General features: G+C 59.4%; 1 protein-coding gene across 1 annotated transcript in view; it reads right to left on the minus strand.

The window, feature by feature from the left end:
- The window catches only part of NRXN2 (neurexin 2), a gene marked incomplete at its 5' end in the record, with an annotated part of 99,512 nt that overhangs the window by 69,108 nt on the left and 16,635 nt on the right, over positions 1–13,769 (minus strand). Inside the window, 3 exons of the mRNA XM_040465792.1 lie at positions 2,854–3,155; positions 7,512–7,583; positions 9,931–9,960. Of these exons, the coding sequence (XP_040321726.1) occupies positions 2,854–3,155; positions 7,512–7,583; positions 9,931–9,960 (404 nt within the window). The remainder of the gene's footprint in view (positions 1–2,853; positions 3,156–7,511; positions 7,584–9,930; positions 9,961–13,769) is intronic.

Genomic DNA, 13,769 nt, shown 5'->3' on the forward strand with positions numbered 1-13,769 from the left:
GATAAGAATGGGTATATGGGGGGGGGGGGGGTGGCGCCTGGGTGGCTCAGGTCATGATCTGGCAGTTTGCGAGTTCGAGCCCCGCGTCGGGCTCTGTGCTGACCGCTCAGGCCTGGAGCCTGTTTCAGATTCTGTGTCTCCCTCTCTCTCTGCCCCTCCCCCACTCATGCTCTGTCTCTGTCTCAAAAATAAATAAACATGGGGGCGCCTGCGTGGCTCAGTCAGTTAAGCGACTGACTTCAGCTCAGGTCATGATCTCTCAGTTCGTGAGTTCCAGCCCCACGTCAGGCTCCGTGCTGACAGCTTGGAGCCTGGAGCCTGTTTCACATTCTGTGTCTCCCTCTCTCTCTGCCCCTCCCCCCCCATTGCTCTGTCTCTCAAAAATGAATAAACATTAAAAAAAAATTTTTTTTTTTTTAAAAGAGAGAGAGAAGAAATGAATGCAATATGGAGCACACGGAAGGAATACGATCCTTCTAACCCTATCAAGGGCTAGAACGCAGGGTCTCCTAAGGGGGCCCGAGGGGGCACGCCGTCCTGGGTTAGGAACCACTGCTCCAGAGACAACAGGACCCAGTAAATTATTCTTAGAAGCCCTGAAAAACAGGCAGGGGCTCCAAGGGCCTGGTGAGAAAGTACTCAGCCGCAGGCTAGACCTTGAGTGAGGATGAGGAATCCAGACCGCAGCCCCGAGGCTGACCTTCCCGGTGATGGTCACAAGGGCTCGCGTTTATGGGTGTGGACTGGAGTCCAACAAATCCCTCCAGAAACCCTTCCTCAAGAGTGCTCTCAATCAAAGCCTTTAAGTGGACACCCTCTTTGGCCCTGAAGGCCTGTGTTCAGGTCACCATGACCGGGCTCTGCTCTGACTCATCGTACAAGAGGCCAGAAGGAAGCTGGGAGCCCCACAAGGAGGACACCACGGGTCGCTGTCCACGCTCGGTGCTGCCGAGGCCAGGCTTCATCCCCTCTGGGTGGCTTTCCTGCCTCCCGGAGCCGCAGACCTTCCCCTCCTCTTGGTGTTCTGCAAGGTCCTAGAAGTTTTCAGGACCCTGCTGCTCAGCGGGCGCACGCGCGAGCTTTGCTCTGCTAACTTTTAACAGACTCATCCTGACTCCTCGAGAGCAGAGCTGGGAGAGAAGAGACTGTCTTTTCTCCCCCTCTTTTCCCCGCTGGTTTGTCAGTAGTGACAGCACCCGTCCAGCGGAGGGAAAACCAGCAAGGGGCACAGAAGCAAACCCTCCCCCCCGCCCTCTCCCGCAAGTATGACAGGTGGGCACGACGCACTCGGGTTTGCTCAGATAACAGTGACAACACAGGACAGCCCTCCGACGGGATCGGAGAATGATGTGACAAGAAGAGAGAGAGACACTGCACCGAGGAGGGTCCCCCCGCCCCCGGGCGGGGGGGGCACGGAGAATAGGCACGTGGAGAGGAGCCCACGACAGGTGGCAGCAGGCAGGGTTAGTCCCAGAGTCCTCCCGGCAGGGGGGAAGGCACTAAATGAGGAGGATTCCCCATTAGATCGTCACCCACTGGGGGTGGAGAACAGGTAGGAAGCGTGACGGCAGCCAGGATCCCGACTCCCATCAAGGAGCCTTTCGATGGGGGGAAGGGGAGGGGGAGGGGGAGGAGGAGGAGGAGGACAGCGAGGACCAAGACAAGGAGAGAGAGCGGAGAGTCAGACGCCACACAGCCAGAACGAGGCAGCAGAGGGAAGGAGAAGGCCTAACCAGGCAGCAGCCGTGCCTCCGGGGACAGAGACGTTCCACGTTGCTGGTGACACTCGGCCTGCTGGCAATGCAGCTGGAAGACGCTTCCCTGCCACAGGCTGTGAGACAAAGTGGTGAACCCGAGAGAAACGGACCGGCGGGAGGCTGGCCCCCTGGGCCCTGCCTGAGCGAACAGAGAAAGGAGCCAGGAGGTAGAGACAGGTACCACCTGGATACACAGGGACCCCTCAACAAGGGTCTGGCTTGGGCTCTGCTCGACGCAGGAGCTTGTCAGGGCTGGAAACAAGCTGGGCCGGGGCGGGGGCGGGGGCGGGGGGGGGTCACTGCCAAGGCCAGAGACATGGCCTCACCTGCTCTAGCCTCCCTGGGCCTTAGAAATGGTGGAGAGGCCGCTACTCAGAGGACAGAACTGAGGCCCTCGCCAAGCGGCCAGTCTGGGAGCGGGGGCTGAGGAGACACTGCAGAGAAGAGTCTCGTCCCTCCTGCAAGAGGCTGACCCGAGAGTCCCGTCTGGGCTCCTGCAAGGGGCCTGGGAGCCACGGCAAGATAGCCACGGATTGCTGGGGCAGCCAGGGAGGGAGAGGAGAAAGGGGCGTGCTGCCCAGAGTGAGGTGGGGCTGAGCGTGTGCTCCCTCACACCTGCTGCACCTCTACCTCGCCACCACACCCCTGCCTCTGCCCTGGGAAGGTCCCGCCTGAGGGCAAGCCACACCCTGTCCCTACACTACCCCAGGCTTTCATCTGCGCCTTGCTGCCCTAGAGTCAGGATACCCACAGCTACTCGGCCAATCCGAAAGGCCCTCTTGCCAGGTCACCTGACTTCTCAGCCCCCAGCCCTTGAAAGCCTAGCCACCCCACCGGTGTGAGCCAGACCCTTCCCCTTCCGTCAGGCTCCTGCCCCACGGCAGCTCTGCGGCATCCCCTGAACTTGGCTTCCTGGTGCCCGCATCCTGCCCGCTGCCCCCGCACTCCCAGGCCCTCACAGCCCGAGCCTTGAACTTCTCCAGAACCACACCTGGCTGCCGGGCCCCCGACGACCCCGTGCCAGGCTGCCTTCTGTCCCCACCCCCGTTGGGCCCCAGACACAGCCGGCCCCCCGCCTTCTTCTTGCTCCCCCTACCTGGCGCAGGTTTCGGGTGACCCGGACGTCGTGCCAGGCGTTGTCGTTGAACTTGCCGTTGACAGGTTCCACAAGGGCCTCGAAGGCTCCTGAGCCCAGGTTGATGACCAGCCAGACGGCCCCGGACTTGAGGGACAGGTTGACATAGTCGGCCGACTTGCCCGTGTGCAACATCAGCCCGTTGCGCTGCAGGGTGCGGAAGGCCAGCGTGATCTCGTCCGTGCTGCTCTGGATGGGGTTGTGGGACAGGTCGTAGCAGAAGAACTCGTTTCCTTTGAAGGTCGCCACAAACTCCTCCTTGCCTGGACGCCGTGGCGTGGGGAAACGGGAGAGGCTGAGTGGGGTGGGGCGCGCCAGACCTCCCCCTGCCCCTCCGGCAGCCCTGGCGCGGGCGTCAGGCCCTCTTCCCCCCACCCCTTCGCAGCCTGCCCACCCTCCTCTCTGCACCCAGCCGTCTTTCCTGTCAGAAAGCAACTTCCCCGTGTCCATTTCCAAAGCGGGAGGCTGCTAAATGGCTCTCACGCTGACAGCTGACAATTCAGCTGCCACGGGGCAGGCAAAGCAGACGTTCTCGCTGTCTCCTCCCTGGCCCACTCTCCGTCCCCTCCGTGGTTTTAACAAAGGGATGTGGAAGAGAAAAGAGGGGAGCCTCCCGACTTCCCCCTGGAGCGCCTCCCCTGTTGGGGGGGGGGGGCACCGAGGGTCTCCTGAGTGCAGCCCACCTCCCACTCCTGCCTCCTGTCTGGTGAAGGTCATTCTCAGTGCCCCCGGGACAGTTGCAGGCCTCACGTGGGGGATGGGACCGGCAGGCCTGTTGGGCAACAGGGAGCAGAAAAGGAGGACGGGGAAGCGGTGGGGTGGGGTAAGGCATTGGGAAGACACACGGGAAGGGGATGCACGTGACAGCGATGTGCACCGGGCAGCAGTGGGCCACCGGGTGTGGCTGGTTCCGACGGCCATCGTGCCAGTTATCTTCCCCAGCCCCGTGTTCTAGTCCAGCCTGAGAGGGCGGCGCAGACAGGCCCGAGGCGGGAGCCTCTGACGTCCCAGAGGGCAGGGGTGGGAGCCCTGAGCGCCAGCAGGTGGCTAGGGTTTGTGCACGCGTGCGTGCATGTGTGTGTCCGCGTGTGCCCATCAGCACCCCACACGGGGCTCCCTCCGCGGGCACTTGGCAAGCAGAAGCAACGTGACCGAAAGGGCCTTAGGGATTTGTAGCGTTCGGTAAGTGGGTGACGAGTGACAGGACAGCAACAGCCTGTGGAGGAAAGCTGGGGTCGTAGCCCGACACCTTCACCAGCTAGAGCGCACAAAGCGGGACGAGAAGGGGACACGGGCCGAGGGCAGAGCAGAGGACCTGGACCACAACAGCGACTCACTTGTCCCCAACAGACAGCGGCACGGTGATGGCTCGTCCTGCTCACCGCACAGCATGGGAGCGCGTGAGGACTGCCCGCGCAAAGTCTCTGTGGAGGGCGGGGGCTCTCAGTACAGGCCCCCAGGCCCAGGAAGGAGCAGGGTGCAAGGCCGGGGCGCACGCACAGCCCTCGGAAGACACCTGCCCTCCCGTGAGCCAGGCCACGGTGGCAAGCGCCACGTGTGGAAGCCGCGGCTCCCCGGGTGCACTCTCTGCGGATGCCCTTCCCCAGCACACAACAGCCCCGCTTCTCTCCCTCCGGGCAGGCTGCCCGGAGGCTGTCCTCACTGCCTCCGGATGCCAAGGCACCAGCTGCTGCCCCAGAGCCTGGCACTGCGCTCGCTGCAGCTGGCAAGGCCCGGTTTCCTGAGGCCACGGGGCAGCGAGGCTGGTGGGGGCACGGGCAGAACCCCGCTCTGCCTACCTTCGGGCTCCAGCAAGAAGGGCCAGGAAGCAAAAGGGAATCAAGCAGAGACAGCAAGGGCCAGTGAGGAAGAAGGGCGATGCAGAGGGAGGCCACGGGGAGGGGGAAGGATGGCCGTTGGAGACAGAAGGGAAATGGGAACCGGCTGGAGCACCGAGGGAGCAAGAGGTGGTGGAGAGGAGAAGTCTGGTTAAAGACAAGGAGCAAGCCTGGAGGGGACAGGAAGGAAGAGGGCCAGCAAGGAAAGGGGGACAGGGACCTCTAGGGAATGGAAGCCGAGGCTTTCTCGGGGCCTGGCCGTTTCCATGGCAACCAGGCCTGCTGCCCAGGCACCGGCAGAGCCAGGGGGCCGGAGGACCAGAGAAAGGAACATGTTTGACCTTGGCTTTGCCACACGTCCTAGTCCCTCCCAGAAGCCAGGCCTCCTCTCCCATTCCCTCACCTTTGCGGCAAAGGAACAAACGATCATTCAAAGGAGAGTCAAACGGAAAGAAAGAATAGAACAATCACGTGAAGAAGTGATTGGGACAGAACAAAAGAGACCAGAGAGGAGGGCCAGGGGCTGGACCACAGCTGCCAAGGCGAAATGAAGAGACGAGGCCATCCCTTGATTCCTCTGGGCTCTGCCTCGGATCTCCTAGGAGAGGAGGCGAAGCCAGTCGCGGAGCCGCCGCAGTCTACGCGTTCTCCAATTCCCGCTGCCGTCAGAGACCCGGACGGGCCCAGAGACAGAAAGAGGCTTGGAGCAGCCAGAGACAGAGGGAAAGAATTTGAGGAGAGGGATAGACAAGAGCGAAGGTGAACAGGACAGCCCAAAGATGGCGGGAAGGACAGAGACAGACCCTGAAGGGGGAGGAGGGCAGCAGGACTTCAAGGGATCGCCGGGGGGGGGGGGGGGTGGGGGACACTCGCGGTAAGGACTGGGGGACTGCCCTGCCGCGGGGCGCTCAGAGGAGCCAGACCCAAAGCACCAGGGGGCGCTCTCCCCCACCATCCCACGCACACCACCCGGGGAACTACAACTCCCGGCAGCACTAGAGAAACAATCGCAGCTCCCCATACCCTCCACCGCCCCCCCCTTGCACAGGAAGGGGGGGGATCAGGGCTGATACTTGTTCACCTCCCATGGTCAGGGACTACGGAGCCCAAGTGCCCCCAGCCAAGCTGAATGTGGCCAGAAACCAGTTGTTGTGGTCCTGGACTTCTAAGAGCCACGAGGACCAGAGCAGCTGCCTCATTTCCAGGCCCAGCTCGGAGCCCTCCTCTGGGAAGGTCTCCAGCCCCCTTCTGCCCCTCCCTACTCTCCAGCACTACAGCTGTCTGTTCTGCTCATTTGGCACTTACTGCCTAGTAACATCTTGTACTGCTCCCTTGAGAGGAAGTGTGATGTGAGAAAAAAGGCCTGGGCACTAATGCTGCCTCTTCCACCAGCTTGGTGACCTTGACCAAAAGGCAGATCTCTAAGCCGCAGCTCTCTCCTCTGGACAAAGGAGCTAACCACCGACCTACCTCGCGGGCTGCTGTGGCATCTAGAAAGAGAACAGATGGAATGAAGCTTCATAAACTATAAACTATTCGACTAACAAATGACTCCTGCACTGGTGTGTAACTTTCTCTGTGTGTGTGTGTGTGTGTGTGTGTGTTTGTGTGCGCGCGCGCTGCCTCTTACTCTCGAGACCAATGAATAAATTAAGTCCTCTGGATGAAGTCTGCACTTTTCCTACACCTTACATGTACCACACTTTCTTGTAGCCATTCGTTGGAATGTCAGTGAGCCCCTTGAGAACAGAGACCATTCACCCATCGAAAATAAATTTGCCGAGCACATGCCTACGCATGTGCCGGGAGCTGTGTGGAAGCACCGGGGAGGGTGTCCAAATGAAAACCCCCAATCGCTGTCCCCAGGGAGCTCAGTCGGCTGGGAGAGGCAAACAGGTGAAGTGACAGTTAGGAGGCAGGGTGGCGAGCGATAAAACAGATGTGTGGACAAAGGGGACACCGAGCGGTGTCTGGGTTTGCTTGGGGAGTTCAGGGGAGACTTCCAGTGTGGATGGCCTGGCTGCTTTGTCAAGAGTCGGCTGGAAGAGATACCAGATAGTTGGGGAAGAAAGCAGGGATGGCAGAAATCCAGGCCGACAGAACAGCACGTACTATAGAAGGCAGGCGGGATTCGATAGCCCCAGTTCTTGGCACCCGTGGGAGCCCCTTGACGGCTGCTAACTGCCCATAAACTACTTAGGAAAGAGACTCTAAGAAAGGCAGGCTCGGGGCAGAAAAAGGAGCTTAAAACCCGTAGCCCTGACACAGGCTAAAAGGCCCCGTGCTGGTTTCAGGGGGTTGGCGAGCGTCCCTTTCCGCATCTGTAAACCAAGGGCAACGAGCCCTTCCGCAGAAGGTTGTGAAGGCTCACTTAGGTGACCCGTGCATAAGATGAATGCCACATCTCCTAACCAGAATCCCCCTGGGCGGGCACCTAGCAGGCTTCCAGAACTTGAGGGTTCAACGGAGGGTTTACCCTGCCTCCCCGTCGTTCTACCAGACAAACAGGTACTTTCTAGGGACGGGCCTGAACAACTGTCACAAAAAGACATCTCTTTGTCCTCGAAAAAGGTCATTAGGACGGCCGGGATTTGGGGAAAAAGTGAAGGTTTGTGGTCCTTTACACCAGAGAGGCAGGCCCAGCAGTCTTCGTGGACCTCAGACGCGGTACAAAGGGACACGCTTGTGTTGACTCAGCTGCCCCCCCCCACCCCCACGCCAGGAAGTGCAGTTCTGCAAGGGGCGAGGGCTGGGCTCTCTGGGGACCGTAGGGTCACTGACCTTTCGTTGGCTGGTGCACATCGCCGGCTCCTCCTCTCCCGGCCCCCCCCTCGGAGAACAGTAAGGACCCTACTGGAGAAGCAGAATTGGGGAGTCAGGCATGGGGGGGGCTACCCAGCCAGTCCCACCCCAGCCTCGAGGTGATGGAGGGCCCTCTCCGGGGCCAAGGTCCTGCTTGGAGGTACCGGTGGGGCAGGGGTGCTGCTCTGGGGACTCACTTGCTTCAGGGCCTCTAGGGAAGGAGCCAGATGACAAACCGAATCAGCCCCACAGACCCCTGAGACCCACAGCCACCAAGGTCTGCCCTTTGCCCAGGGGTAGAAAGACCACGGGGAGGGAAGAGTGTCCATTGTCGGTTCCGGTTCAGGAGCTCCTTCGTCCCAAGAACGTGCAAACAGGCCAGCCCTCAGGACTGTGCAGGCCCCGGCCTCCACCTGCAGCCTCTCCCTGCCTCTCCCTGCCTCTCCTCCCCACTCCACATCTTTGCTCATCGCACTTCCCCTGCAGAGACTGAGCTGCGGCTCTTCAACTCCTGCAAAAGCCTGACACAGGCTCCCCTCCACCAGAACCTTCTGGATTCACACGCCGGAGACCTCTTGTGTCCTCTGCCCATCCTCAAGGCTAACCTGGCTTTTGGTCTACACCTGGCTCTCTTACTTGTGAGTGAGTGCTCTTAATGTCACCTCTGTCCCCTTCTTTGCCGACCAGGTCATGGGGCTTCCCAGGGGCAGGGCCACCATTTCTGTTTGCTCTGTGTCCCTTGAAATCGTGTCTCCAGCAGGGCTAGGCACACCGAAAGGGGTTCTGCCTGGCTGGACTCATCACATGCATGGGGAAGGCCTTTCTCAAGGATGGCTTCCCACTTCCCCCCATGGGCTCATCAACCCCTGGGCCTCCTCTCCAAAGGCCCCTGCGGGCACATGTCACCGCATCTGGGTTCCAGGCTGGCTCGCGCTCTCCACCCACCCCTGCCAGTGACTAGTGCACTCAGCGTCTGGCTCCCAGGTGCCCACGCCTATTGCCAGACCCCACAGAACGCCTTCTGGAGGGGAACTCAAGAATGGAGTTGAAAAGTCCGTGTCTGAGCCCCCATTCCACCTCAACCCCAAATCCCCAGAACTAAAAGCTAGAATAACGCCTGAGCCGTGGGCCCTTCAGGGGCGGGGGCGGGGTTCTGGATGCTCCAGGTCTTTCTCTATGACAAAGGTGAGCCACAGCCAGCACCCCCAGAGCCAGGCCTTGAGAGGCAAGAAGGATGTGAGCGAACCGACCAGGTCCTGACCACCCCCTTGGGATGTCTTCGTTCTCCACAGTTGTTGCCATAACTTCACATCCCTGTAAGAATCTCAGGCTCCTACCTTCCCAGACTTTAAATCCAACCCCAATTCCAGATCTGAGTCTCTCCCTACAGCCCAGTCTTCATCCTGCAGGCCTCTCCCACCTGCAGGCTACAGACCCCATATGGAAGATGAGGCCTCACAGAGCTCTGCCCTCGGCACGGGGAGCAGTGCAAAAGGGTCTAGAATTCCTGAGCCCAAGAATCAATGACGAGGACACCCGGGAGGGGTCAGCACTGGGAAGATGGCAGTCAGGACCCCTGGGCTGTCAGGTTTGCTTAACAAAGCTTTTTGCTTTTTCAAGATGCTTTTTAAAGATGGGAGGGACTTGGTTGAAGGGAGGCTAAAAATAAAGAAGCAGCCCCGATGGCACCACCACCTAAAGGCCACATAATCACTAATAAGTCACCTCATCTCTCTGGGCCTGAATGTCCTCATCTGTCAACCAGAGTCAAGAGATGTGGGTGAGGGTGGACGGTGGGACAGCTGTGGGAGAGGGGACACCCTGCCCCTCCATTTCCCCTGCCTCTTCCCTCCTCACTGCCACCGTGGAGAGAGGGGACATCCCCGCAGCAGCAGGGTGAGGCCAGGGAGGCTGCCTACGATTGGCTTTCTCCGGCCCATGCTTTTTCTCTTTTATTTGGGTCCGCAGAAAAGAAAGAATGACCAGAATGAGTGGAAGGAAATAAAACACCACCATGAGAAGGAAAAAAGAAGATACGCCACCAGGAAAACGCAAAAAAGGTGAGGCGACTTGAGACAACGGCAGGAGTTGAAACATCTCTTGATGTCAGAAACCAAGGCGTGATGAGGGTGGATGGAGGGCATCAGGGAAGGTGGGGGGGAGGGGAGAGCACAGACGGGGGGTGGGGCCGGGCCCCCCCCCCCCCCCCCCGCCCCCACCCCAGCACCCGGGGGGAACATAACATAAAGACGTGACAGAGGAAGCAGGTAGGAAAGGCAGGAAGGAGGCAGGACAGGTGGAGGCCGGGGAAGGAGAACAGGGGGAGGAACAGAAAATCCAGGCGCAGGTTGGGGGCAATCCAATCCAATCCAATCCAAACCAGAACTTCAAACCATACCTTCGCTGTTTAACGTCAGGTGAGCCGGACCTTGGAAAGGGGAAGGAGAGAAAGAAAGAAAGGAAAAAAAAAAAAAAGAAGAAGAAGAAGAAGAAAGAAAGAAGAGGGGAAAGAAACAAAGAAAACACAAGTCATCAAAATCAGCCAGAGAGAGGGGAGAAAAAAGCTTTTGCTGCCACAATTTAAAAACCCTTTTTAACTTGTGACAGACATCGGGGGAAAGCCCTCAGCCCCGAAGCTGAGGAGAGGGGCCCGATGCCGGAAACAGAGGGTGGAGGGCACGAGGGGCGGGGGGGAGAGAGAGACAGAGAGAGAGAGAGAGAGAAGGGGGCACCAGAGAGGGTGATGGGTTATAGCTGAACCGGAGGTTTTTTTTTTTTTTTTTAGGGAGTCACTGCAAGGGGGGGGGGAGGGGAGATTTGGTTTCTTTTTTTTCTTCTTGCCGGAAAAAAAAAAAGGAAAAGGAGGAGAAGCATGAGGCTGGGAGGGTTGCTTTTTCCTTTTTCTTTTTTTCTTTTTTTTTTTTCTTCCGGGAGGCGGAGAGAAAAAAAAACAGTCAACGAGAAAAAACGATTCGGATGGAGGAGAAAAGAAAACACGACACAAAAATCAAAGCCACCTGGAGAGAGAGAGAGTGTCCTGTTAGCGTGGGATTAAGTGGGCAAGGAGGACCTCCAACCCCACCCCCACCCCATGCCCTTACCCCTGTGAGCCTGGCAGAGAAAGTGGGCTGGGGTGTGTGGAGCCTGGGCCTAGGAGGAATCTCCCCCCAAAGGGGCTTTGGAAAGGCATCTGTCCAGGTCCAGAACTCCCAGCTGCCCCCTCCCCAAAAAATCTCCATATGGATTGCTGTGTTCCTGGATTCTACGAGGAAAGCGGGGCTCGGCTGGGGAGGACAGAGTTGGAGCAGAAGCAGATAGGAGAAAGGGAGACGTTGAAGTAAAGATGGGGAGCTCAGATCCTTCCATAAGGAGGACCAGGAGACTAGGGCCAGCGCTCTGGGACAGCAAGAACCAAAGAGGCCAGGCGAGGCCCACGGGCAGGAGGTCCAGCTCTCTGAGAGGTCAAGGTGACTCTACGGACCCCCTTTCTCTGGCCCGGGCCCCTCTGAGATGAGCCAAGAGCTGAATTTTGAAAATGGAAAACAGAAGCCCTATATTCAAGACCGAGGGCAAGACGGGCTGGGGTTTTTTTCCAGGGTTACCTCGGCCCTTTGAAAAAGCCTGGTCTAGCCCTGATCTGGGCCTTCCTAAACCTTAGGGGGAAAGACTCTGGTCCATTGGACCAGCACCCTAGGCCCCAGAGAACACCGGCCACGGAAAGCCCTGTGCCAGCGAGGCTGGAAGCACCGGGTCCCACAGCAAAGCTGAGGACCCCCCCTCCCCGCCACCCTGCATCCCAGGTATCTAGCCACAAGGGTGGGGGGGGGAACAGCCCTTGAAAACCATCCCAGTGCTGTGCAATGGTGGCCCTAGGGACAAAAGGCCAGGCCAGGGTGGTATGATCGAGGTAGAGAACTCCAGGTTCCTCTGAGATGAAGCTGAGCCCAGGATGTCTCTGCTCCAAGAGGAAAGGCAGCCAGGAGGTTGGGAAGGGGGTGGCCAGTGGTCAAAGGCCCGGCCCTGCAGAAGACGTGGGCAGAGGCTCACAGTGCCCCCTTCTCCTCTCTTGGGGGAAAGGCCGGGGCCCCTCCCCACCTCTGCGGCTAGGCCAGTTGGGGGAGGGGCCGCAGCTGCGGAAGGGAAGGACCAAGCATTTGGACTCAGTCGTACTCCTTGCTCTGAATGCCCCCCTCCCCCGCCACAAACTTTCCCCAAGATCTACCCGCGTCTACCCATAAATCCAGGAGCGACACCCAGAGCCTTAAACCTTCAGCCAGCTCTTCCTGGCAGAAATAACCTTGCCTGCAGGCTCCCATCCTTGGAAATCGAGGCGCGGGAGCTGGGTGCCCTACGACTGGCCCTCTGTCCCCCGCGGGCCTGTGCTACTGCTCATAGGGGGCAGGGAGGGGGTGGGGAGGGAGCCACATCTCTCCCCTGGCAGACCCTTCCACTGCCCAGCTCCTAGGCAGCCTCATTAGCATGCAGCACTCTCCCTCTGTCACCACGGCAACCAGCTGCTCAGCTCCCTCAGGCGTGACAGCACCAGCCATGTTGGTGAAGGGGAGGCCGGTTCCCTGCCCGGGCTCCCCACGGCTCAGCCCAGCCCGGCCTGAGGGTGCTCTCCCTGACGCCTGCTGCCACTCCCTTGGACCCGCCCTCAGTCCCCCAGGCCTGAAATCCCTGCTCCTTCCTCCTGCCCACCCCGCCTGGGTAAGCCCCTCCCCACATCCACCTGTGGCGTCAGCCCCTCCTCCCACCCCTGGAGAAGAGGCTGGCAGTGACGGATGGCATTACCAAGGGTCCTTTCCTAGGGCACTTTATCTGGCTGCTTCTGCGTCCTCTCTCCCCGCTACAGGAGGCTGGGGAGAAAGGAGGAGGGGCAGCCAGGCTCCCCAAAAGGAGCTGCTGTCAGGGGCTGGGGAGCGGCCCCAGCCCTGTGACTGGGTTCCTAGGAGAAAGCTAGGCCTGAGGCGCAGCGCTGGGGGTCGGGTGAAGCCGACGGGGTGAAGCCACGGGGGACCCCAAGATCTGAACTGCAACATCCAGAGCACTGTGCCACAGAGGAGGTCCCAGCCCCGCCCCCCAAAACCACACCTCCCCACTCAGTCTCCTCCTTACTCTCCTACCAGAAGCCCAAGAGGACCAGCAGGAAGAGGGTTACAGGGGACAAGATCGAGAGACACACAAGCAGACATGTCACAGAGAGACACACAGATGCACCACACCTCCAGGTGTACACACAGGCGTGCACGCGCGCGTGTGGGCACGTGCTGTGCACCTCCAAACCAGCAGGCCACCATGCTGCTCCCAAGATACGGCTCAGCGGTGTCCAAAGGGTCTCGTTCCCCACCCGTCCCCGAAACCCAGCTTCCCTTCTTGTCCCTGTTGGTCCTGCATGCTTGGAAGAGAACCATTCCCTTTTCTGTCCGCTCCTGGCTCCGTCACCTCTCCCCAGCAGCCCTCCTGCTTTCTTCCATGGCCTGGTTGTTTTCCCCTCCCCAGTTCTCTCCTTTCTGCCCCTCCTTCCGCTTCCGCTTCCTCTTCCTGCCTCTACTTACCTCCTCCTTCCTCCCATCTCTCTGCCCCCTTCTTCCTCCCCACAAGCCTCTCCCTTCAGGCTCGCCCCCCGCCTCCCCTTCCTCCCTCCGTCTCTCCCTTTGTTCCAGAGGAGACATGACATCAAGAGCAAGTAAAAGTCACATCAGCACTAAATCTTATCTCCAGCCCTCAGAAGGCTGCGTCCACCCAGACACACAGACTCTCTCTGTCTCACGCACAGAGGTAAATAAACACTGACACAGAGATGTGGACACAGATGCAGACTCTCCTACAGAGGCACACAGAGACGTGGGCCACGATGACACAGGCGCGCACACCTCCACACACACTCGGGCACATGTGCCCAAGCACGTATGCACAGACGTGCACGGGGGCATGCGGGCACAACAGAGCAGGAGAGTCCTATGAGCACGTGTGCGTACACACACTCTCTCACACGCACGTGCACACACTTGCACACGCACACACATGCACTCTCTCATACATGCACCTGCACACATACACACTCCCTCACCCAATGCACACCTGTACACACATTCTCGCCCATGCACCTGCACACACACTCACACATGCACGTGCACAGATACACTTTCACACATGCACCTGCACACACACACGTGGCACACATACACTCACACATACGCACCTGCACACACATACACATGCACACACTCTCAC

This window comes from Herpailurus yagouaroundi, unplaced genomic scaffold (genome assembly GCF_014898765.1).
Source record: "Herpailurus yagouaroundi ecotype Mexico unplaced genomic scaffold, PumYag 569, whole genome shotgun sequence".
Taxonomy (NCBI): domain Eukaryota; kingdom Metazoa; phylum Chordata; class Mammalia; order Carnivora; family Felidae; genus Herpailurus; species Herpailurus yagouaroundi.